This window comes from Myripristis murdjan, chromosome 3 (assembly GCF_902150065.1).
Source record: "Myripristis murdjan chromosome 3, fMyrMur1.1, whole genome shotgun sequence".
In the NCBI taxonomy this organism is placed as follows: Eukaryota; Metazoa; Chordata; class Actinopteri; order Holocentriformes; family Holocentridae; genus Myripristis; species Myripristis murdjan.
The window spans coordinates 28169215-28192362 of record NC_043982.1 but is presented as its reverse complement, the minus strand read 5'-3'; the positions used below and the strand labels follow the sequence as shown (position 1 = coordinate 28192362).

Genomic DNA, 23148 nt, shown 5'->3' with positions numbered 1-23148 from the left:
TACATATGAATATACAACTCTACACAGTATGTATGTACAGTACATACATCAGGGCCAAGTGACAAGAGGGTTTACCAAGACAACAGCGCTGGGCTGCCAGCCAAGGGTCGCCCACACAGAATTATTTATTACAACAGTTATTTTCATAAATCTGAACAAAGGGCTCCACCATACAGTTTCACCCTGAGCCCTGGGAAAATCTGCAATGTGTATATCAGCGCTTCTTCAACTAATCTTGATCAAGAGAAGAGTTCGCCCCCTGATTTCTCAGCATTGTATTTTCACACACACACACACACACACACACACACACACACAGTCAATTAAAAACTGACTTCTTGGCAACCTCTGACCACAGACAAACACCAATCCTGACCAATCCTGACACAAAAACCAATTATAATGATGCCGTGAAGAAAACAGAGGTTTTAGTGAATAAACTAGTGAGATCAGGAAAATGTGTTCTTGTAAACTGTGCACTGTGCATATACATTCTTAACCAAAATGATGACAAATAGCTATAATCATCTATATATGAGCTATAATCATCCAAATATGAGCTGTAATCATCCACCATCCTGCAGTAGAGCTCTGGAGACTTGTAGAATCAATGTCAAGGAGCACTAAAACTGTTGGTGGGAAAACACCTTACTAACACATTTAACGTTGGTTTTTCCTTTCATTTCTCTCCAGTCTGTAGATAATACTGACATTAGTCAACCCATTCTCACTCCCTGGGTGGCAAATACAGCAGCCTGGTCACATTCTTGTGTCTGATACTGACACAAAAGGCACCCATTAGAGGCCAAAGGCACTCTTTGGCGATGGTAAGAGATGCGGGGGATGGTGACATAACATAAAGAGCGAGAAAGTCCAAGACAGGAGGCAGTTGAGGTGGATGGTGGACGTGTAAGCACCAACACTTTTACCCATGAGACCAGAGTTCCATTCCCATCTCCAGCGAGACTTGTCGTCTGGACTGAGATCATGTCTAGTTTCCGTTTTGCTGACTAAACCTAACCTCTCTGTAACTTTAAACAAGTGGTTTTATTGCCTAAACCTAACCACGTGACACCGACACGTGATAAAATCAAGAAAACCCAATGCATCTCTACCTGACACCAAATAATGCCTGTAGGCGTTGGTATCAGATGCGAAAGGGGGCATGACCATGTTGCGGTATCTGACGACCTGGGTGTGAGACTGTGTTGAATTACTTATGTCTAGTTTCTGTAACCTGATATCATCCTTCACTCATTGCTCACCGTGTCAGTCACACATTTTTTCCAACCCTGCTCACTGTAATATTAACAAGCAACGCTGCCTCACAGAATTGTTGTATTTTGGTCATCACACACACATCTCCATTATATGCACACATCTCCACACATTGTCTTACCTTTGGGCATAATAAAGGGGTACAAATTGAGCTCTCTCTCAGCACTTACCTTCATATACGGCCTTGAAGCCCTGCGCGCTGACAGCAAAGTCAGTGGTAAACCACAAAGCCAGTATAGATCCGCTGCTGACTATAGGAGATGGCAGCATGAATCCTGACAACCTGGAAAATAGAAGAAAATGTTAGGAAAGAAATTTGCAGTGTGCACACTGCATGACAAGTGGCCATTGAGACCAAAAGACCAGTCAGCCTAAACCCTGAAAATCCCAACAATACAATAACTGAAAACATTAAAAAAAAAAAAAAAAAAAAAAAGTTTAAAAAGTAAAAAAGTAAAGTTAGCATGAAAAAATAAATAAATAAATAAAAATTGTGCCTAGTGTTGGTGTTATAGTTAAGACCCCCATTGCAGCCACATGTGCTGGTCTGAGATCAGATCCCAGCACACAGTTCTCTTCTGCGTCTCCCTAGCTCTGTGCTGCTTTTAGCTTTCCCGCTGTCTCCTTCAATAAAGAAAAAAAATACCAAGGGGAATGGATTGCCTACACTTCTTTTCAGAAAAAAGGCAGTAAGCCACAGAGCTACAATACACAAGATCCACTATTGATGATAACCGAGGGCAGCACCAACCCAGACATCCTGGGATGCAGAGTAAAACAGATGCAGTAGCTCAAGAATATACACACTCCAACCGTAGAAGTCAGAATAATATACTGTGGGAATAGTGAAGGGGATTGTTTTCACAAAATCTTTAGCTCTGACACAACAAAGTCACCCCTTGAACGTATTGGAGGTTGCACTGCAACACCCCCACTAGACTGCATGGAGAGGCGATGCTTAACTTTGGGAGGAAAGCAAGGAGGGTCCTGGAGGAAAACAAAACATAAAATACAAATGAAGCCACTAAGTGTGTTATTGCTCACTGTTCTGTGTGGAATAATAATGCCAAAATAAACTGTAGATGTAAACATGCAATTAGAAAGAGCAACCGAAATTCAAAAGAAAAATAGTAATCTGAAAATGAAGTTAAATCTTAATAGTATATTACGAAGACTTAAGTTCTGGCTTGAAATAAAGTAGAACCAAGGTCAAGTCAAGGTAAGCAGAAGAAATGGCAGAGCCTGCAACTGCAGCACTATCAAGAGAGACATTAGATGCTGCTGGACTTAATCTGTCACAAATCCCTAGTCAGTGGACCCCAATACCAAAAATTTTTATCTTTCATCAGGCATTTGCCATTTCTTGAACTCACCGACACTTTACCTTTGCCAGTACTTGACTACAATTGAGAAACTGTATTTTCATGTGTGTTTAGTTAGTTCTATTGGAAATTTTATAAATATGAGACCTTGCATATTCAACATATCGACAGGGATGTCTACTAGGTTTGAATCACTGTGCACAAAGTATGCATGTCTATGTAAAGTTATTCAAAAACTGAGGGGTTCTAATTGAACTGTAGCATGGACCGTTTGTGCTGTGAAAGCATTTCAATAAAGTTGAACCAAATGAATTGCCATGGGATGTTTTGATTTTAGCATGATAGCATGATGATGATAGCCTGAAGTGTGCTCCTCTCAACAAGTTTCTTGAACGAAAAAACTAAGGTCACTTTTTGTTTTTGTGTTAGTTTGTTGTTTTTACAGTTAATTTTTCTACAAGGGCAATGAGCTTTTTTTTTTTTTTTTTTTTAACTCAGTTTTGTCTATAAATGCATTGTTTATTTGGATTGGAATTATCCACAGCTTGTTCCACAGTGACCGGAAACAAAAAGACAATCGCAAAGGTGAGCAGGACTGCTGCCACCTACTCCTCAGAATGTACATGTCAAAAGGTTCACTTGCAGTTGTGGCAATGTGACACAAACCTTGAATGATACAATGCATCAATGCCATAAAACTGTGAAGGAGAGTACATTTTGAGCACTAACAACCTGACGGGGAAAAAAAAGAGAACGGCACAGAACAGAATAATTAAAATGATCACATTAAGTCTAAACCACTAGTGTTACTTAACATAAATGAGGCCATTTCATCTCTGATTGCCAACATACAACATGAAGAGAAGAGAGGAGGAAAAAAAACGGTGAAAGAATCGGGGTGAAATAGGGGCCAAAAACAGAACAAGTAAGAGCAGAGAGACCAAAGCCGGGAGGAACAATAAGAGTGCAAGTACATGGAGCGAGAAAGGTGAATAAAATAAAAAAAGGAGAAAAAAAAGAAACAAAATAAAGGACAAAAAGAAACCAAGAAGAAAGGCAGACATTAAAATGGGATTCAATTGCTGCCGTAATCAAAGCAGTTACGACAATGAGCCTGGGTCTAGCGTTACTGGCAGCAGCTTTATACTGATTCATTTTTCATCATATGAAAGGCTGGCTTACAGAAAGGTGGGGTGGGTTGGGGTGGAGGGGGGCAGAGAAAGACAGAGAGAGAGCGTGCTAAAGAGACCATCAGGAGGAGAGAGAGAAAGGGGAAAAGAAGAAGAGGAGGTGCAGAGAATAGGGGGAGGGGGTGGATGGAGAGAGAAAGGAGAAGAGACAGTGAAGTAGAGAGCAACTCATTGATCTATTGAGCCAGACAGAGCACAATGAAAACACAGAATTGTCGAAACCGAATCGTTTTATTCCTCTGGCCTCAAAGCAAGGACACCGAGGACAGCCAGGGGTGGAGGGAGATGTGTGAAAGAGAGACAGACAGAGACACACAGAAAGAGAGGGACGAAAATGAAAATAGAGGAAGGACAGAAAGGAGAGGTGAAGAGAAAAGAGAGGAAAGGAGGCCGGGAAAGATCTGCTCCTTGAAGGTGCAACAAATACAATTTTTACTTTCCAACAGCACAAAATGACCACAACATATCAACAGCCATGACCCATGACTCAGCATTTACACTGAGAAAACTCACATTCCTTTTTTCCTGTATTCAGTACACACAAAACCTTCCCTCCATCTACCTCCACTGGAATTGTGAGACATTTTGTTCTCAAGCCAAAACCAAATTATGAAGCACTACCATTATTATTGCAGTATTTCGTATTGTGACATATTCATAGAAAAGGAACTTGGAGGAATCAGCACTGGCTTTTGGTTTATGGCGGGTCAGTATATTTCTGGGCGGGTCCCTTTGCTGTTGCTGGTGCATGGCTAATGGAAAACATTTTCCGTTGTCAAAGGAATCTAAGAAATGGAATAAAAAAATTCTGATTTTTTTTTTTTTTTTTTTTTTAAATAGTCAAAAGTACTACTTATTCAAAACTGCTTCAACTGCTAGGTTGTTGGCTATACTGCTATTTAACAAATAACATCATAACAGGTGCATCTTATCCTTTAATTAGTTTGAAAATGATAAAAGGGGTTTGCTTTTTTGTTATGATGCTCTGATGAAGGTGTGATACCAGAACCTGTCAGCATTGTGAACCCAATAATGGAGCTTTTGAGGAGAAAAATGGAGGTAAAGTCTGTTTTTCTTACTTCTGATGTGCTGTTTTTTTTTTTTTTTGTTTGCAGCTTTTAGAGTTCAGCACCCACTACATTATAGCACTTGGCGAGGAATTTCACCTGTATCCACTCCTATGAATTTCTGTTCTAATTTGTTTCTGTTGTGAAAATATGACTTTATTATTTGTATCACTTACAGGCCACTTAAACGTGTCTGCTGATGCAGCTGCAGTGCCACGGCCACTTACAGAGGCAGATAAAAAAAAAAAAAAAAAGATAAAAATGGCAGCTCACTTAAAATAGATTTCAACATAAAGTTGAAGAACAAACTAAAATACAGACAAATAGAATCAAAAGGGTTTAGAGAGACAAGAAAGCGAGGAGAGGGAGAGACAGATAATGAGAATGATGGGCAGAAAGAGAGATGAAAGAGCAGAGAGTGCAACAGAGAAGAGGTTTATCTTTGAGATGATAAAATCACTGAGTCATGGTCACTGTTAGCACTCAGAGTTGTTGAGTCACACAGAGAGAAAGAGAGAGACACACAAATTTTGTTTTATGTTTTACCTTGCCAAAAATTATACAAAAGGGTAGAGTTTAGTCTCCAATCCACAGTTTGGGCTTCAGTGTCTTGCTCAAGGGCATTATGGCACTGTTGGTGGACAAAAAAGGTCGAATGCCAGCCACCATCCAATTGGCCAGTCATAGCTGGGATACACCCTCCTGTCTCAGCAGGGAAATCAGAGTACCATCCTATTGATTATGGGTAAAAACCTGTCAGGATATTTCATTCATTTCACAGATAGCGCCTGACTCTATAATATGATTTCAAAGCACATACAGATGTCGACTCAAATTCCAAATTACCTTCAGCCATCAATAACAGCATTTATCAATCCTTTTAATAAATGCTTTGCTTTATCAAATAAAAACGTCTAAAGGACATAGCAAATTTCAAATGAAATCAATGTTTGCTTGCTTGTTAAGTGGTAAAAAGAAACTGATAATTTCATAATTTGCGATGGAAATGCATTTGCTGAATGACAAGCATAAAACAATCCAGACCAAACTACTGAAGATCCCTCCGCTTGACTCAACGCTGCTTGACTCTGTTCACGTTACTGATTTCATTTTCCACTGTGGATAGTACTGCCTCATAGTGCTGTGAAGCCCCACCAGTCTCTTGTGGGTATCTTGAGAAGTTTTTTTTCCTTTGTTCCTAACCCACACACAACTGTTTTATTTACCAGTAACCAACAAGACCAAATGTAAATCGCTCCTTTGCACGATCAACATAAGTATGAGTAAGAGATTTGCTGATCTTTCTTTCTTTCTTTCTTTTTTTCGCATGAATAGATGATCAACTACAGTCCAATTTCAATGAGTGTTGCTTTGGCATTTCCTGGCTTTGCACAGACAGTGTCAACCGTGTCAGCTGCAGTCTGGACAACAGCACCACACCTTGGCTACGAGCACTACGCATGCATCCCAATAAATGTCCTTCGCCAAACGTCCCTCTCAGCTCATCCATGAGTGAGTGAATGACCACAATTTGTCACGCATGGCCCACAGAAGTAGTACTGTGTGTGCCATGGGAAAAGGGGATATATGCATAGGATTTAATCACATGACCAGTGGCTCTTTGACCTCTGAACTCAGACAGAGCTCGTTATTATGGCAGATGGCAACAATGTCAACAGGCACAGGTGTACGGATAAAGAAAACCAGCCCAGTCGGCAGAATAAAATGTTTAAATTAATAAAATTTGAAATTCTTACAATATATTGGCAATCAAACATTTACCTCCTATCACAAGATTTGTCATTTATACCACACATCCCGCCATTCTTTCCCACTGGTGAAGACTTACGGCAATCCTTACAGAAGACAGTGGTGCCCTTTTATCATTTACACATTGGCATTAACAAAATCTGCACCTTGCCAGCGTTAAGTGCTAAACCAGCGTTATGCTGATGAGTTGCCCAGTTAAAACCACCTCTGGAAACATAAATTCACAGATACTGGTGACATATTTGTGAAGTATATTCCTGTTTGGATGCTGTATAGTCATATAGGTCTATTCTGCATGGCATGTGCATGAAGAGAGGAGAAGAAGACCATAGAAGCAGGTCTGATCTCTTCTGTTGCGAAACGCCAGTGTATGTCAATTTGTGGGGAGTGCACTGTTTTTAAAAAGGATGAGAGAAGCTGATTTGATTGGCCTTTGTTGAAGTCTACCCTAACTTCACCTGTTAATAATGTATTTATCCTACTAGCAGCATTAACTCCTGTTCCCCCTCCCAACCACCTATCCCCAGATAACACCAGAATAGTGCTAATAACCAAGATAATAGTGGTGTTGAAAAGTGCAAAAAATAAGCGGATTGCCACTCTTTAACACCTAGTGCTTTGTTAATGCTACCGCCATGAAAATAGGGCCTTCCTTATCCAACAAGTGTATTTCCCACTGTTCACTGCTGAGTTGTTTTTGTATTTTTTTTTTTTTTTTAACCATAAGGGCTCTAGTTTCACAGACCAGGCGAGGCGGGGGCGTAGCGCAGATGCGCTTCGCCAACTGGGAGTGGCCAGGCGGATTTTCCAAGTTTGGCACGCCATTCTCGGTGGCGCAAGTACTCCGCCGTTCCTCCTACCGGCACAAGGGAGGAGAGAAGGCGTGGAGTGGGTTTGTCACAGCCGATTCACATGTAACCAATCAAATGAGCCCCTGTCCTTGCCTTTAAAATGCGCTGCGCGAAGGCGTAATGAAAGTTTACACAGCTGACAAGGAGGTCTACTGCCGCAGGCGGAGCGGAGCTCAGGAGACAGGCGCGGAGCGGAGACCGGCGAGCAGTGCGGACACGTCACCAAAACCTCACAGGCAGGCTTCCGGAATTGTCAGGCACACGAACGATGCAATAAATACCGAAAAAAACACTATTCAATGCTACGATCACAATCAGCACATACATATATCTCCATATTAACTGTCCCGTCACAGCTGATGTCAGATCAAAGGAGATTGGCACCGTTTGTGCTGATCGTGAGGTTTTGGTGATGTGCGCCAGGCAGCCAAACTTCCACTGCGCCGGCTCCGCTCCGCCTTGCGCTGAAAGTAGACGTGGTTTCAGATTGCGAGCTTTTGGCGCACCTCGGCGAAGCCTTTTGGCACGAAACTGTCACTGCGCCAAGCCGAATCTGTCGACACCTCCCCCCGCTGTGCCGCCACTCCCAACTCGGTGAACCTCCGCCTGCAAAACTTGGACACTGTCCGCCTCTGCCGCTTCGCCGGTCGAAACTAGCTCTGCGCGGGGTTCGCCTCACTGCGCCACCCCGCGCTGCGCCGGGAAACTAGAGCCCTAAGGCTGTTTTGTTTTTTTGTGGAGTCAGTGGTTTGTGTGGGATTGGCATTTCTTCTTCTACTGGCTGCGTGGTGCCATCATGTAGTGCTTCAGGCTGCATACATAGTTGATTTTTGATGAAGAGCCCCTCTGTTTCTCTTACAGGATGCACTTGAAAGAACCGCTTGGTCCTAGGCTCCAGTAAATCATCTATAGTGGCCTGCAGTGGACAGTAGCTGCAGTGAGACATGAATTCAACAAATTAAATGTGAACAAGGTGAAATCCAATCCAATCCAATCCAAATTTATTTATAAAGCACACTTAAAACAACCAGGTTGACCAAAGTGCTGTACATAGGCATAAAAGACATCAGAACATAGAAGAAACATAAAAACATAAAAACATAAATACATAAAAATGTAAAAAACATAAAAACATAAAACATAAAATATAAAACAAAAACATAAAAATGTAACAACCATAAAATACAAGCTTATACAGCTCTCAGGCTGGGTTAAAAGCCAAGGAGCTAAAGTAAGTTTTGAGCAGTGATTTAAAAAACGGCAGGCTGGGGGCCTGTCTTACATAGAGAGGCAACTCGTTCCATAACCTAGGGGCAGCTACGGAGAAGGCTTGGTCCCCCCTGTTCTTGAGCCTTGTCTTAGGGACCACAAAAAGCATCAGACTGGCTGACCTTAATGACCTAGAGGGAGCATGTGGCTTTAAAAGATCGGCAATATAAACTGGAGCAAAAAGAGTACTGTATGCAAAAAGAGTACTCCTAATTATCAGTGGCAGTTTTTCCCCATCATTTTTTTAATTTCATGAGAATTTCATGAATTTTCAAGGGCAGTTCCTGCTAATTTTTGACCCTGCTCAGAGCCATGGAGAGAGGTTGCCTGGGTTGTATCACTGTGCTGTCACTTCTCTAGATCTAACAATTGTTGGCTGTATTATGGGGCTGCCACTGAAATCTGCAGAGGTGAAACTGTGTATGTGAAAGATTTTGACAGGATATAACTACAGCTGGCTGTGGTGTGGAGGGGCTTAGTCAAAACACAGCCATGAATTATACATTGAAATGAAAAAAAAAAAAAAAAAAGTATACCACTTTCATACATAGAGAGGCCAAAATTCATAAACAGAGAAGTACATGCACCTAAGGCAAAGACTGTTCATGAACATACACACACAAGAATTCTTCCTCTCTCTCTCTCTCTCTCTCTCTCTCTCTCTCTCTCTCTCTCTCTCTCACTCCCTCTCTCAGGGAATAAATTGGTACTGTGATTTGTGTCTCGAATGGAGGACTGACCAAGAGACAGATGACAGTTCATCCGCAGAGACACATGCATTTACACACACACACATAGAGGGACAAGCGCACACACAAGGTTGTCAGTCAGTCAGACAGTCAGTCAGGTAATGAGCAGTAATCGTCTGGCTGTCAGTGTACTGATGGATCAACATGAATCCATGTCCTTCTCTGCTTCCCTGTTTCCTTCTCTTTCAGTCTCTCCCTCTGCCTCGATTTGTCTCCCTTCCCCTTCCCTTCCCTCTTCCCCTCCTTTGCTTTCCATGCCTCCCCCCACCTCCATCAAAGCTGCACACTAATCCTGCAGCTGTTTGACATTTATACAAAAATCAGTGAGTTGCATTTGGAATATGTGACCACTTATCCAGCCAGTCAGCTGTCCAGCCAGTCAACCAGCTTATGTAATCAGTCATTCAGGAAGCTAGAATATAAAGTCAAGCAGCCAGACAGGCAGGCAGCCAGCCAGCTTGTCTGTCTCTCTGTCCATCTGTCTGACTGCATGTCTAATGATCTTTCCGCATCATCTTTCTGCAAAAGGTTTTTTTTTTTTTTTGCCAGGCTGTAAAGGTAGTACTCCTGCTGAGGCCATCAGACCTGACTTTTATTATAAAGTGCACTGATAGAACTGTGAAGGCCAGTTGTCACTTGTGTAGTTATGCTAATTTGCTGTATCTAACTTCAGATCAATTAAATTCAATAAAGTGTTTTCACTGGTCTTATATCAGACCCTCCTTGCTTAATTAGTTGATCAGGAGCCCCAGTACAATCAGTTCTCTGTTGTTCTCTCTTGGATAGGGACCGGGCATGAAAATATGCTGTTCGGCTATATCTCTTTACAATGTATCAGACATCTTGGAAGTTTATGTTTGAAAATATACATGATCCCTTTCAAATTAATTGAAAAAAAGAAAAATACTGCATCAGACACTTTAATGCTACCAGCAAATGTACACCTCTAAGTGTACATTTGAGTTGGGTTAACAACCAACAATGTATACATGAATGCAGAACATGATGCCGTATCCTTGGACTCTTCTTGTCAATTCATGCAATTCATGTATGCATTCATGCATGATCCACTTTATTTTGGTAATTCAGCTTTTAGAACTGGTTCTCACTGCTTGCTACAGTGTTTTCCTTCTGTGTTTCATTGGAGAAAAAAAAAATGGGAGCATGGGAACATACCAAGCTCCACTCTATGTTTCTTCTAATCTGTTTGATGTTGTTGGAGACTTCACTTCTCTCCTCCCTCGAGCTAAACTCCCATTGGGTTTTGACAGCATTTCTCCCAAACTTCAGTTGGTGAATTTTGGACGACTCCACATTACAAAAGCCTGGCCAGTGTAGGCCCAGCAAAATCAACATGTTTGGGAAAAAATCTTGGCTCTGCTTGATCTGGAGTCTTATGCTTGTCCAGTCTTAGGTCTTGAACTTTTCCCCCCTACAGGACATTCTGGACTGACTGTCAGGTTGAACTGCCTGAGGCCTGCCCCGACTCGCCCAGATTCACCATGAAGATCAAAATGGTCCAGCTGGGCTTAGGATGGTGTAAAAATCATCTGATATGACCTTGCCTTTAAGAAAGGCCAGCCATTTCAATTAATGACCAGCTTCACACTCACTTTGCACTCACTTCACACTCCCTCCTCTCCCCTTGCCTGCTCCCAGTGCAACACTCAGGCCATTCCTGGAATGATAGTACCAAGATTAACATAAAAAACATGATATATACCGTATCATATCATACAAAGCTGTTTTCTAGATGTAATGGCACTAAAGAAATATAAAAAGGCTACATTGCTTGGCTGTTTCTCCCACTTGTCCTTGATTATATTGTGTATTCAAACCATTGTCAGAAATAACAATGGCCCACATACAGACTGCTTTTCAATACAAAAAGAGGAAACATAACATACAACAACTAACAAAACAAAAAGTGTTTGATCATTTATTTAAGTGTGTGGGGGGGGAAAATGTAGGAATTCCTGAATTTACAAAATCAATAGCTATTCTGGGAGCCAGTGTTCATTCTTAAAGCTCTCTCAGTTTGCTATCAGCATTCAGTGGCTGGCAGTGAGACCCGCAGGCTTGTCTGCAACACCGAGCACAGGCTGTGGTGTCCAAACTTTGGAATATAAATTTAGACATACTGTACAAGAGAATTATGTGTCCCTTCATTCATATCAACAATAATAACTGTCTCATGATAGTTTTCTACCAGTGGGCACCTCAGCAGTTTTGATGACTCAGGGACAGCAACAGGGTAACTTAAATAATAAACTCTAATAATGGCACCACTTCTCTCAAAAATCTACATAATAATGAATCTTTAGTTCAACTGTCATTGTAGGCAAAAACATAAACAACAGCACATGATTAGAATTAGATACCTTTGCCTAAATAAATAGAATGCACATTTCCAAATTTACAAAACAGTTCTAGGACTTTGAGACAAACCTGCAATCCGTGCCACCACCAAGTAGATCTCCTTAATCTGAACTGTCAGCTGGTTTGTTACAGAGAGCCACCTGAGACATCGCCTCTGGTAACTATTTGGAAAAGGGCAGGTACTTCCAAAAAATGCCTACCAGGTGATTGGATGAACCTTCTGACTATCACTTTCTGTCATGGGCTGACAACGAATCAGGCCAATGAACCATTTGACGTAGTGGGAGAGTGATGAAGAGGAAACAACAACAAGCTGCAGTCTAAGGAACTCTGACAGCTAGCAGGCAAGTTGGTGTACCTACCTATGAATTCAATGAATGTTCAATAAAGAAATACTCTCCAGTTCTGATATTAATGATGCTACAGCAGCATCTATGCCTGTCCTGTTAACCTCATTAGTAGCTGCCATTGTTGTCACACATAAACCATGGCCAAAGCGGCCAGAAGGATGCTGATTGGTCCAAACCACTGTGGTTCAGCCACAAGTGCATTACTTGACCCCTGGGAAGATGGATTGTCACGTGATCCTGATCTTGTGAATCCGGCTGCATCGCAAGGTAACCATCTCCTTGAGTCCTGTTGAAATGGACTGTTTCATGGCACATGGGTTAATGGGGGGGCATGGTACTTCTTTCCCAGAAAGCTGCTTGTAAGGCAACACTTCCTCACCATAACCATAACCATAACCATTACCATTGAGGCAGCGCTGTCTTAGAGACAATGCTCAAGGCAGAGATTCTTATTGCACTAACTCCCATATTAATGAAATCATGTGGTCACAAACTAAAGCTGTGTCAGTCTTCTGATGCAAGATGGATAAAAGATGGATGATTCAGAGCGCGATGAGTTGTAGTTTGATATGTGGGTTTTATTCACCTGTAAAGGTGTTGGAGAATAAGAGCATGTTGCCTTTTATTTAGCCTGCCTACATTCTATTTATTTTGAGCCTTCAGGTTGCATAGAATTTCTGTTTGTCATAAGAGTACAACGTCTATAGCTGAGACATACATGGACACTATTTTATTCAACTCTACAGCAATGCTTTTTCCTCGTCTTGCTGTTCAGAACATCTACAAATAGGATGAGCACTGAAGTTTCTCCAGTAATTTCTGCATCCCAGTCAAGGGAAACAGACTGTCAGCAATACATAAGCAGCTGCTGTATACTGGTTATAAACTACTGAACCATAACAACATATGCCATAACAACACAACCCTATATAGTTGTGCATACAGACTTACATCCAGCATTCAATTTATCACTCCTATTTAATTCTTTGCTTGATTTGTAGCCTGTCTTTTTTGTTTTTGAGTGATATATGTAAATACTAAAAGCCACTGTAAACCGGAGTCAAATTCCATGTATACATTAGCACACTTAGCCAATAAAGCTGATTCTCACTCTGTTACCTATTCGATTTGTGTGGTTTGCAGCATGCTTATCATCAAAGGAAGTGATTATGAGCCCTTCTTAATGGCAGGCAGCTCTAAGGATCCCATTCCCATGGCATGTCTTTAGTGCCACTTCAGTAACATTCAGTAACATTTTGACCTTGACTTGCAAAAGAGAGAGTCAAATCAATGATACACCGCTTTCCTTGCACAATATGATTTTTAAAATCTAAAAACTCTCTTTTCTAAATACCTGGTACTTGATAATTTGGCTTTCCTAGTGTTAATGGTATTGCATTTGCAAACATCATTGTCAAAATAACTGTGATAAACAGTTTCAATTGTTTATGGTAATTCTACTAATGTCTCAGCAGTAATGTGGTCTTGATTTACTGCTATTACAACACCAAAGCTCCTTCTCTTTGAAGACCTCGGCTGATACTTAACAGCACAGACTGCATGTTGTCTAATCAGTCATTCTTAGGGCCCCATCCACTGTTTTCCAGTGATAGCTGTGACAACATGAATCAGTCACACCTTAACAAAGCCAAACTAACAGTGGTGTTGGCAGTCTGAGGAGGTCAGCACCCCAAAGGTTAGAGAACGCTTGTGTCGGTTCAAATCCACGGACCAGCTGGGAAAATCTTGGCAGGAGAAGTGAAGGAGACACAATCACCTCTCCCTCAACAACTACCACTGTAATGTCTTTGACCAAGGCACTTAACCTCACACTGCTGCAGGGAGCTGCTGGAACAATAAAAGACTATGGCTGGACTGGACAGCTCCTGAGTGTAAAACTATTGTAAGGGTTAAATAAAATACTTTAGCTTTTACTTCTTTTTTTTTTCCCCCTTTTTTAATTAGGGATTTGCTGCCAACACTGATGTTAAGTTTCATGACTTTTCCATGACTTTCTAAAAACTACTGCAACTTGGTGTGCCTCCACAAGTCTACAATTTGTTTTCCGTCTTGGTTTGATGTTGTTATTTTTCTAAAGGTATTAACAGTCTTGTTTACACTGCAGTTTGACTTGCTGTAGAGAAATACAGCTGAAGCTCCACTATCTAATGCAATAAAAAAGAAGTCTGAAACAAGGTGCAAAATATATTGAACTATATTCCGGTAAAGTGACCCATTTGTAAAATGCCCTGACTTCCCAAGTAAATAAATCAATTTCACTCATTTTCAGTGCCTGGAATACACCTCTCAAATTTCCATGATATTCCTGGAATGTCACAACCAAACCTAAAAAAAAAAATAAAAAAAAATCTATAAAGTGTTACTTTGTTTGCTAGAACACAAAACAGTGCTGCCACTGAAAAACAAAACAAGTTTAAAATTCACATGGTTGTTTATAGGGTCTCAGTAAATTCAATTACACTTGGGCCCATGAAAATCCACTGGAAGCCAATTTGGTAAATGTGAAAATATAAGGCCCATCAGAATGTAAGAATTATTTGTTTGCTCTTAGAAAAGCGGCCGTTTTGAAGAGACAGCTGTAATTTATATCTTTGGATCCTCATATATCCACCGGCTCTGACACTTGGAAAAACAGCCTATCAGTCACCCCCTCAAATAAAACAGAGTAGAGACCAATGTAAGCTTATAAAACGAATATTACTATTTTTCCAGTGTTTGCTTGTGGAGGATTTGGTATCCACTTGCCAATGCAAGGTACACCTCACACTTGTAGATGTATGTCTTCAGCTGAAACTATTTGTCCAACCCGTCATTCTGGGAGTTTAATCCATTTTTTAAGTCTGTCTGCTGGTACACTAGTCTATCAGTGACACAACACAGTGAGCAGAGGAAGGAACACCGCTAGAGGTAAATGGATAGACAAGAAGAGTGCCTTGTGAGGCAGAGAGAGAGAGACATACACAGACATACACACACACAAAGACAGACAGACAGACAGAGAGAGAGAGAGAGAGAGAGAGAGAGAGAGAGAATTGTAGAAAACATGGAGAGAACTAGACCTTGCAAACACTGACCTAAATTATGTTTGTAGTATGTTTATACTAGTTAGAACAGATAGGACAATAGGACAATACAACAGGGGATTTGTACAGTAGAGCTGTTAAGTTTTTTTTGTTTTTGTTTTTGTTTTTTTTTTAATTATTAGTGTCCAGAAATTACAAAGTTTCCTCTAGTAACAGTAGAGGGGTGGCACCATTATCAGCACTGCCATAAGATTCAGGAATTTTATAAAACTGTATTTACTACGAGAGGAGAGGATGCAAGCAGAGCTTTTTCCTTGTTCTGTTTCTCTGATTTAACACGATACATATCGCTGTTCACATCTGAAATCCTCCTGAACAACGCAGATTTGTCATCTTTTAGCTTCATTTGAAGGATTACATGGTTTTGTACGTGTTAAAGAAAATTCCTCATCTTAAACAAGCTTTTCAAACCCCATCTTATCAACTCAACACTGCAATAAACTCAAGCTAAAGACAAGACTGTGTTTCAAAGTTCCTGAAAAGCTGACAGCTTGGAAATACAAGGTTTGGCACCCGAGAGACACAAAATAACAGTATGTCTCTCTCTTTACGACAATCTCTCATTAAGTGGAGCACTTGAGAATATATTAAATGGTATTTATGATGAGTTATCTGGCTGAATAATTGTGTTTTTTAAACACCCTCAGGCTTTTTACAAGGGGACCTCTGGCTATGGAACAATCTGACAGTCAAGCCAAGGCACTATCATTACTTAACCTCACTTTTTAAATGACACTTTTACAGACCGGCTGTTATGGTGCTATTGAGAAGTTTAATACTGTTTTATTTATTTATTTATTTATTTATTTATAATTTTTCTTAGGGGAGAGTTAAATAAATGGAGAAAAAGAGAAGAGAAGAGAAAAGAAGAGAAGAGGAGAAGATAAAATGGAGATTTGATGGGATGCTGAGGCAGGAGAAATGGAAGCAGGAGAGAGATTTGTTGTCACAGGTTTGAGTAGATGTAACACACACAGGGAGCGAGGGAGAGAAAGATAGGGAGAGAAAGTGAGAGAAAGAGAGAGGGAGAGAGAGGATTCAGTCTGAAAAGAAATTACAGTTCTTGTGCCTCTGGGAAAATAGGTTACCCACTGAGATGCATAAACACACATATACACACACACATGCAAGGAAAAAGGGAAAACGAGGGAAGAAGTGGAATAGGTACACTAGATTGCACAGACATATGTGGCAGTGCTGCTGGGGTGTTGTGAGGAGTTGAGAGTATTGCTCAAGGGCACTTTGGCGGTGGGGGGCATTTGATGTGTGCAATAATGAGCTAACAGCCCCGCCGATTCTCTGGTGTCCTCCAGCTAAAAACCCTGCTGTGTAATCCCTTGAGATTTGAACCAGCAACCCCACCCACTGACAAACTCTGTCTGTCAATCTGCCCGTCTATCAAAACAGGGTTGCCTGCTGAGTCCTGTGTGTGTGTGTGTGTGTGTGTGTGTGTGAAGAAGGAGGAATGTCTATAAAAGAGAATCACTAATAGTTCCAGTAGTAAGATGCTGCAGAACAGTCCTTTTGAGGAACATGTGATTTTCTGATTGTAAAAACCAGAATCAGAATCAGAAACACTTTGTCGATCCATGAGGGGAAATAGGGTCAGTTTCTCAGTAAGAAATAGAAAAAAAAATATGTGCATTCAAATATTATGTGCATTATAAGTAATGCAATCAAGGCAATTTTAGTTTCCCTTTTCATTTTATTGAGTTTTGGATTTTAGATTTTAATTTCAGTTTTTATTAGTTTTCTAGGTACATTTATAGTTTTAGGTTTAGGTTTTATTTTCTGAATATGTTTTATAGTTTTAGTTTTTATTTTGTTTTGATATTTAGCTTGTGTATTTTGATGTGATCATTTCTCCAGTAGGATTACAGGACATGCTTATTCTTTATGCACTGTTGGTATGAGCTTTTGTGTGTGTGTGTGTGTGTGTGTGCGCGCTCTTTAAATGCACTTTTAAGTTTGTGGGACACTTCCCCCTGAGAATTGTTCCATAACTTTCATCATCAATGAAAATGCCAATAGGTCCTACATCGTTCCACCGCAGGCGCCTGTCCTGTACACATATCTTAGTGAAAGGTCAGTGATGTGTACAGTTCATGTGTGAAATCAGCATCTGACTCTCTCTGTCTGAAGGCACCAGGCATTTCTGACAGTAAGCCCATTCCAAACTCCAACCCTCAACTGCGAACGAAACCTCTGACAGAAAGCATTAGGGGCTAATTTTACACATGAGCAGTGACTGACCTTGGACCAAAGTTAATGGATCAGGTTGCTGAATGTCTGTGTTATGGTTTAGTGAAGACTCTACTTGGTTGAACAGAGGAAAACTGCAGCTTTATTGTTTAGAATTTTAGTTATTTTGTTTTGTAGTCCACACTGTAGCTTTGATTTGAGCTATGGTTTTTGTTAATGAAAATAACACTGACACAAATACATCTACTCCACCTAGTATTTGAAAGATCTTATAATTTTGGAAGGAAAACATCCTCTGTGGATTCAGAGCATGATGAGTTGCGATATTTGATGTTTGATATGTGAGTTTTATTCACCTGTAAAGGCGTTGGAGGATGAGAGCATTTTGTGTTTCATGTAACCTGCACACATTTCATTTATTTTGAGCCTTCAGGTTTCATAGGTCTTGTGTTTGTCATAAGAGCACAAAGTCTACAGCTCAAACACAAATGAGCACCATTTACATTAAACTTCACAGCATACAATTTTCTTAGGATTCTCAGTACTTTCTCACAGTGTTTTACTTTAAATTTGTTTTCGTTTTTTTTTTCTTATGTTCAAAATGATGAACACTGAAGTGTTTCCAGTAATTTCTGTGCTATGCGGCATGCTACCTGTCGTGGAAAGTGATTACATATGACTCTTTCTTAATGGCAGGTAGCTCTAAGAGTCCCATTCCCATAGTATGTCCTTAGTGCTACTTCAGTAAACATTTTGTCCTTGACTTGCAATTTGTACAAATTATCACAATTTTACTGCAGAAATAACCCACATAAAACTGTAAATTGCACTGCAATTTTTGAGAAAACCCACCATCATTTTTGTTTGTAATTATCACAAAAAGCCCTCCATGAAATCCTGTGGAGGGACTGATTTAGCCGGAGCTGGAGCAAGGTGTCAAGACATTGTGGAAAGCCAGCTGACATCTAGCCACATCTCACTGGATCCTACACCAGTGTTTGTCAAACTCTGGATCCAGCTCCAACATGGATCACTGGCTGCTTCGTGTAGGTCCTCACATGGTGAAGTGAAGACCTGCAGGGTGGCTTTGACCTGCACATGAACAGCTCTTTGCTTCATCAGGCTGGATGCAAAGATATTTGAGACCCTGCTACTGAGAAAAACATCAAGTCACAGTCATATACAGTACATATGACAATAACCAATGAGGCCTGCATTTCACTTAAACTGAGTTGTCTGATGTGGCGAGTAGCTAACCTCTACAAATCTGGGATCAAGGAAACTATTCTAAAACCCCACTGTGGAGTTTCAAAAGTGCAGGGTCTGAAAACAAGACAGCTTCTCTGAGATGCAGACATTTGAGACATGCAATGTCTTAAATGTGTTAACAGTGTTTTAGCAACTGTACACGACAGTAGAGTCCTTTCTGCCTAGCAGCAACAACAGCAGCAGCAGCAGCAAAGGTTTGTGGGTATGCAGATTTTGGCCTTCAGCCAAGAGTCTCTAGGTTGCCCAGGCTAAATCTCTCTCCAGTGATCCGACTTTTACCACGCACACACACACACATGCACGCACGCACGCACGCACGCACGCACACACACACACACACACACACACACACACACACACCTTTATCTTTTGCCAAGTCTATAAACGCACAGTGGATGTCACACACTTACCATCTCCTCAAGCTCATATAACAGTAATGCTGTGCACAAATAAACAACTACATTAGGTAACACATGTATTTGTCAAGTCTGTCTGCTCTCTATATGAAAGCATTAAACAATGTCACATATACATAACAATTACACCTGAAAATTAGCAAACCTGCTCTGTATAGTACAAAAAAGGAGGTAGCTGGCACAGTTACTAAAAAACTTTGCTTCATCACAAAAATGATTGTGCTATATTGTGGAAAAATATTGTGGTAACACTAAACATTTACCACAATCATCTGAAACAGCACAAAAAGTTACACAGTTTTGTAAAGTTTTGCGACATAAGCACTAGCATAGTCATTCTTGGAGTGACTGGAGACTTCGGTGGGAAATCTGGCTTAAATGTGAGCAGGAACAATATGGGCTGTACTGTATCACCCATTGTGAAGCTGCTAGTTCGCTAGCGAAATACAATTTGTCTTGTCCATTACTCCGAGCATTTTCTCCTGTACTCCAGATGTATCTGCACAGACTCATGCAAGTGGCAGGGGTCCTGAGGGACAGCCAATGAGCCAGTGTATCACTGGCTGATATCACCAGCATCCACAACCACTTGTCAACTGAAACATCCCCAGATGTGGCCTTAGTCCTTGGAAAGCTGAACCACATCAGCACAAACTCAAATTTATTTTACCCAAACAAGGTTAACACTCCCTTTCATCATGACCCTGATGATGTAATACGGACGCCAGTTTAATATGCTATGGTCAACTGTTTGTGACTTCAACAGGCTAGTGACATTCAGAGTACAGAATACAAAAAAAGGTGTACCAGTCAATGTCACTTGTGCTGTCAGCTCAGCAGCAAAACCCCGAGTGAAAATGGCATCATCAGACCAGGTAATTTGACATTCAGTGACTGTAGGTTCTGCAATGATACTAAGCAATGACAGTGCTTATGATAGTGTCAATATTGCGACTTGACAGTAACAGTAACCTATAGTGTATGCTGCTGTCATATCTGTCTGGTTGGCCAAAAATAATTTTCAGTGTAAGCTCTTTGGCTAGGCTTCCCAGATGATTTTCATCCTACCCAGTCAAAATTTTCAGCACTGGTCTATTGAGAGTGCTTCTAACCATAGTAAAACTCCCAAGTGGTATTGTGTATGATCAAGATGAATAAGACTCAAATCCTAGGTTCCAGCTTTAAATGTGTTTACTACAACAGAATTGGAAAAGTGAAAAGGAAGTCAGGACCCTTTAGACTCAACTGACAGAAATTGTGGAATGAGCTAGTAATCCATCTTCATTCACGATAAACATACACAAACCCATACAATACATACACAAAAGTCATATTTTGGGCTCAAAAATAGTCTATTATAGTATACACACTGACACACATACAGATACACACAGCATTGGTCAAAACCTGAATTAAAAACTGGCCCAAAGCCTGACATTGGCTCTTTTCCATGAATAAATGTGGGACACTTGGAAGGAAAATAACTAAATAAATAAATAAATAAAAAAGTCAAAAGTTGTGAATGTGAGTTATGGATATGATCCAAACATCGGGCTTCTGGCAAATCTGTGTATCCATTTGGCAAAAAGAAAAATACAAAAGCAAAAATTGAGATAAAATAATCAGGATTATGGAGATGCAACTCCTATTCCCCACAGAATGATTGCCAAAAACTGCATAGAGTAACTGCATAGAGTATCACCATGCCCATTATTTTTTGTCTCTATCTGCCTAGTGCATTGAATAGCTGTTCAATCTAAAACTCCAATAGGAACGCAATAAAGACAAATGGGGGGAAAGTGATTTCTCTCCAATAATTATCTCCTTCCTTGCTTCACAGAATTAATTTAATATTTTCTCACTTTGAAATGACACTTTCAGAGTCTTCTCTCAGAACAATATACTTGCTGTGTCAGAACGCCATAACCTTCCCAAGATCCTGTAGACTGTAAGCTCTGTAAACTGGGAGAACTGTAATACAGGCTGTATAAAAATAACTGAAAACTGGAGAATAACATTGTAGGTCACTGTTTTTGTAACCAGAAAACAAAATAAATTTGATTAGCTGAGCCTTAACCTAGGATTCTTCCACTTTTCAGTTCAGGGCCCCAAAAAAAACTAAATGTATCCTTTCAGCATGGCTTATTAAAATGTAATAACTCTTGCCATGAGGGGACCAAGACTGAGAAAAGTAACTCTCTAATGCTGGAAACCAGGCTCATTAAAACATAATGACACTCCTGTGATGTGGAGATTCACCTGAAAAAGGCCCTACTTTGGGTTCCAACCCCTGGTTTAAGAAAGCACAGCTCTGAGCAGGGTAAGCTGGCATTTGACCTAGCACTTTTCAAAGTGCTGACACAATGCCCCATGACTTTTAAATCTGAGTTCTCATTTAAAATATGAAATCATTGTTTCACACAGACTCTTCCTAATCCGAAACACAGTAGCCTACGCTGTCGCATTGGTGGTGTTAAACCAATGTGTTCAAATAATTATTGCCATTAATTTTGTGAGTTCTGGCAATTTTAATCACTTGGGTGATGAGGTGTAATGTATTTTGGTAACTTCCTCAGCTCACCACTCTTCTCCGGCTTCTTGTCCTCTTTACAATAAGTTGAAATCAACCAAAACATAGTGAAAGAAGTGCAAAGCGGCCTAGTATCCAAGTCACAGTTGTTGTGGTCTTGCATCACTCTACATGCAGTTACCTTTTTGGAGAACTGCACTTAATCTTGCACACAACTTAGCATGTAATTTAGCCTCTGTGGCCTGCACAGGCGTCACAGACAAAAATGGAGGTATTTTGATGCAGATGTATAAGTTGGCCATGCTTTGGCTTCCACTAATTGGGTAAATTATTTGTGTGCCCTTTCGGCCTGCTGATAAGAGGAGACCTGTGTAGCTCTACACTGGAACAAAATCCATCCTGCACAACTAAGAATATTATAAGTTTGTTTAAGTCAAGCACAGGAACACATGGAGGTATGCGCACAGCAGTTGTTTGAGGTGAAAGAGCACCTGGCAAGCCCTGTCTAAACAGAGGCTTACTCATTGCAACAACTGGCATTGCGACCGGAAATTACAAGCCTAAGTGTTGACAGGTAAGGATCCTTCTCTGGCTGTTGTGCACACTGTATACAAAGTATAGCAGCATCAACAGCCTTGTTCAGCAGGATGTGTGTCAGACAGTCGTGGTTGACCTCCTGTCTGCTCATCTGCTCAACCTTGTATCTGCTGGCTCGTTTTCTAGCTCTGTGCATCACATGGACGCAAGCCCTGTTAGCGAGTAGCCATTTTTGTGGAAGTCTATGAAGTGTTGTGACACAAGACCAGGCATTGAGTCGGCTGGTGCTAGAAAGCTCACACAAGCGTAGTGTTGCTGCACACTCTTACACAAGCTTTTTGCAGAGTATGTGAGCGCCGCAAGAAGAAGTTGAGGTATAGTAACTTTAGATCTATGACACACAGACATAACCCTCTAATGAGTCATCCTGCCAGTCCATGAGCTGCTGATGACTTAGTGGGTAGTGAAAAATGGGCTCATGTATAGTGGCTAAGCTCATGGGACTAAATAGGCTCACCTTAATTATGTGGGCATGTATAAGCAAAATTCAGTGTGCTGAGGAAAATAAATGTAGACAAACCACTTAACCTACATATCTCTAGACAATTCTGACTAGTCATAATGCCATGATGAAGTAGTAAAAATGTTTTTGTAGATATCATCAACTGGCGTTTTCACTGTTAAAAAAAAAAAAAAAAAAAAAAAGAGTGAGTGGTAAAGCTGGATGCATTTTGGTCTTGGATTGCCATACTAGATCAGTGGTTAAGCCAGCAGAGCCCTGTTAGAGGACTCTGCCTATGATCATAGAAATATTTAACATATGTAGCTATCGCTCCTTAATGTGTGAAAAAAGGAATGCAATTTG

The 23148-nt window shown here is 40.6% G+C and overlaps 1 protein-coding gene across 1 annotated transcript in view; it reads right to left on the bottom strand.

Annotated features, from left to right (window-relative positions):
* Positions 1-23148, bottom strand: part of LOC115378771 (CUB and sushi domain-containing protein 1-like) — a 659837-nt gene that overhangs the window by 365808 nt on the left and 270881 nt on the right. Inside the window, exon 3 of the mRNA XM_030079264.1 lies at positions 1449-1561. Within this exon, the coding sequence (XP_029935124.1) occupies positions 1449-1561 (113 nt within the window). The remainder of the gene's footprint in view (positions 1-1448; positions 1562-23148) is intronic.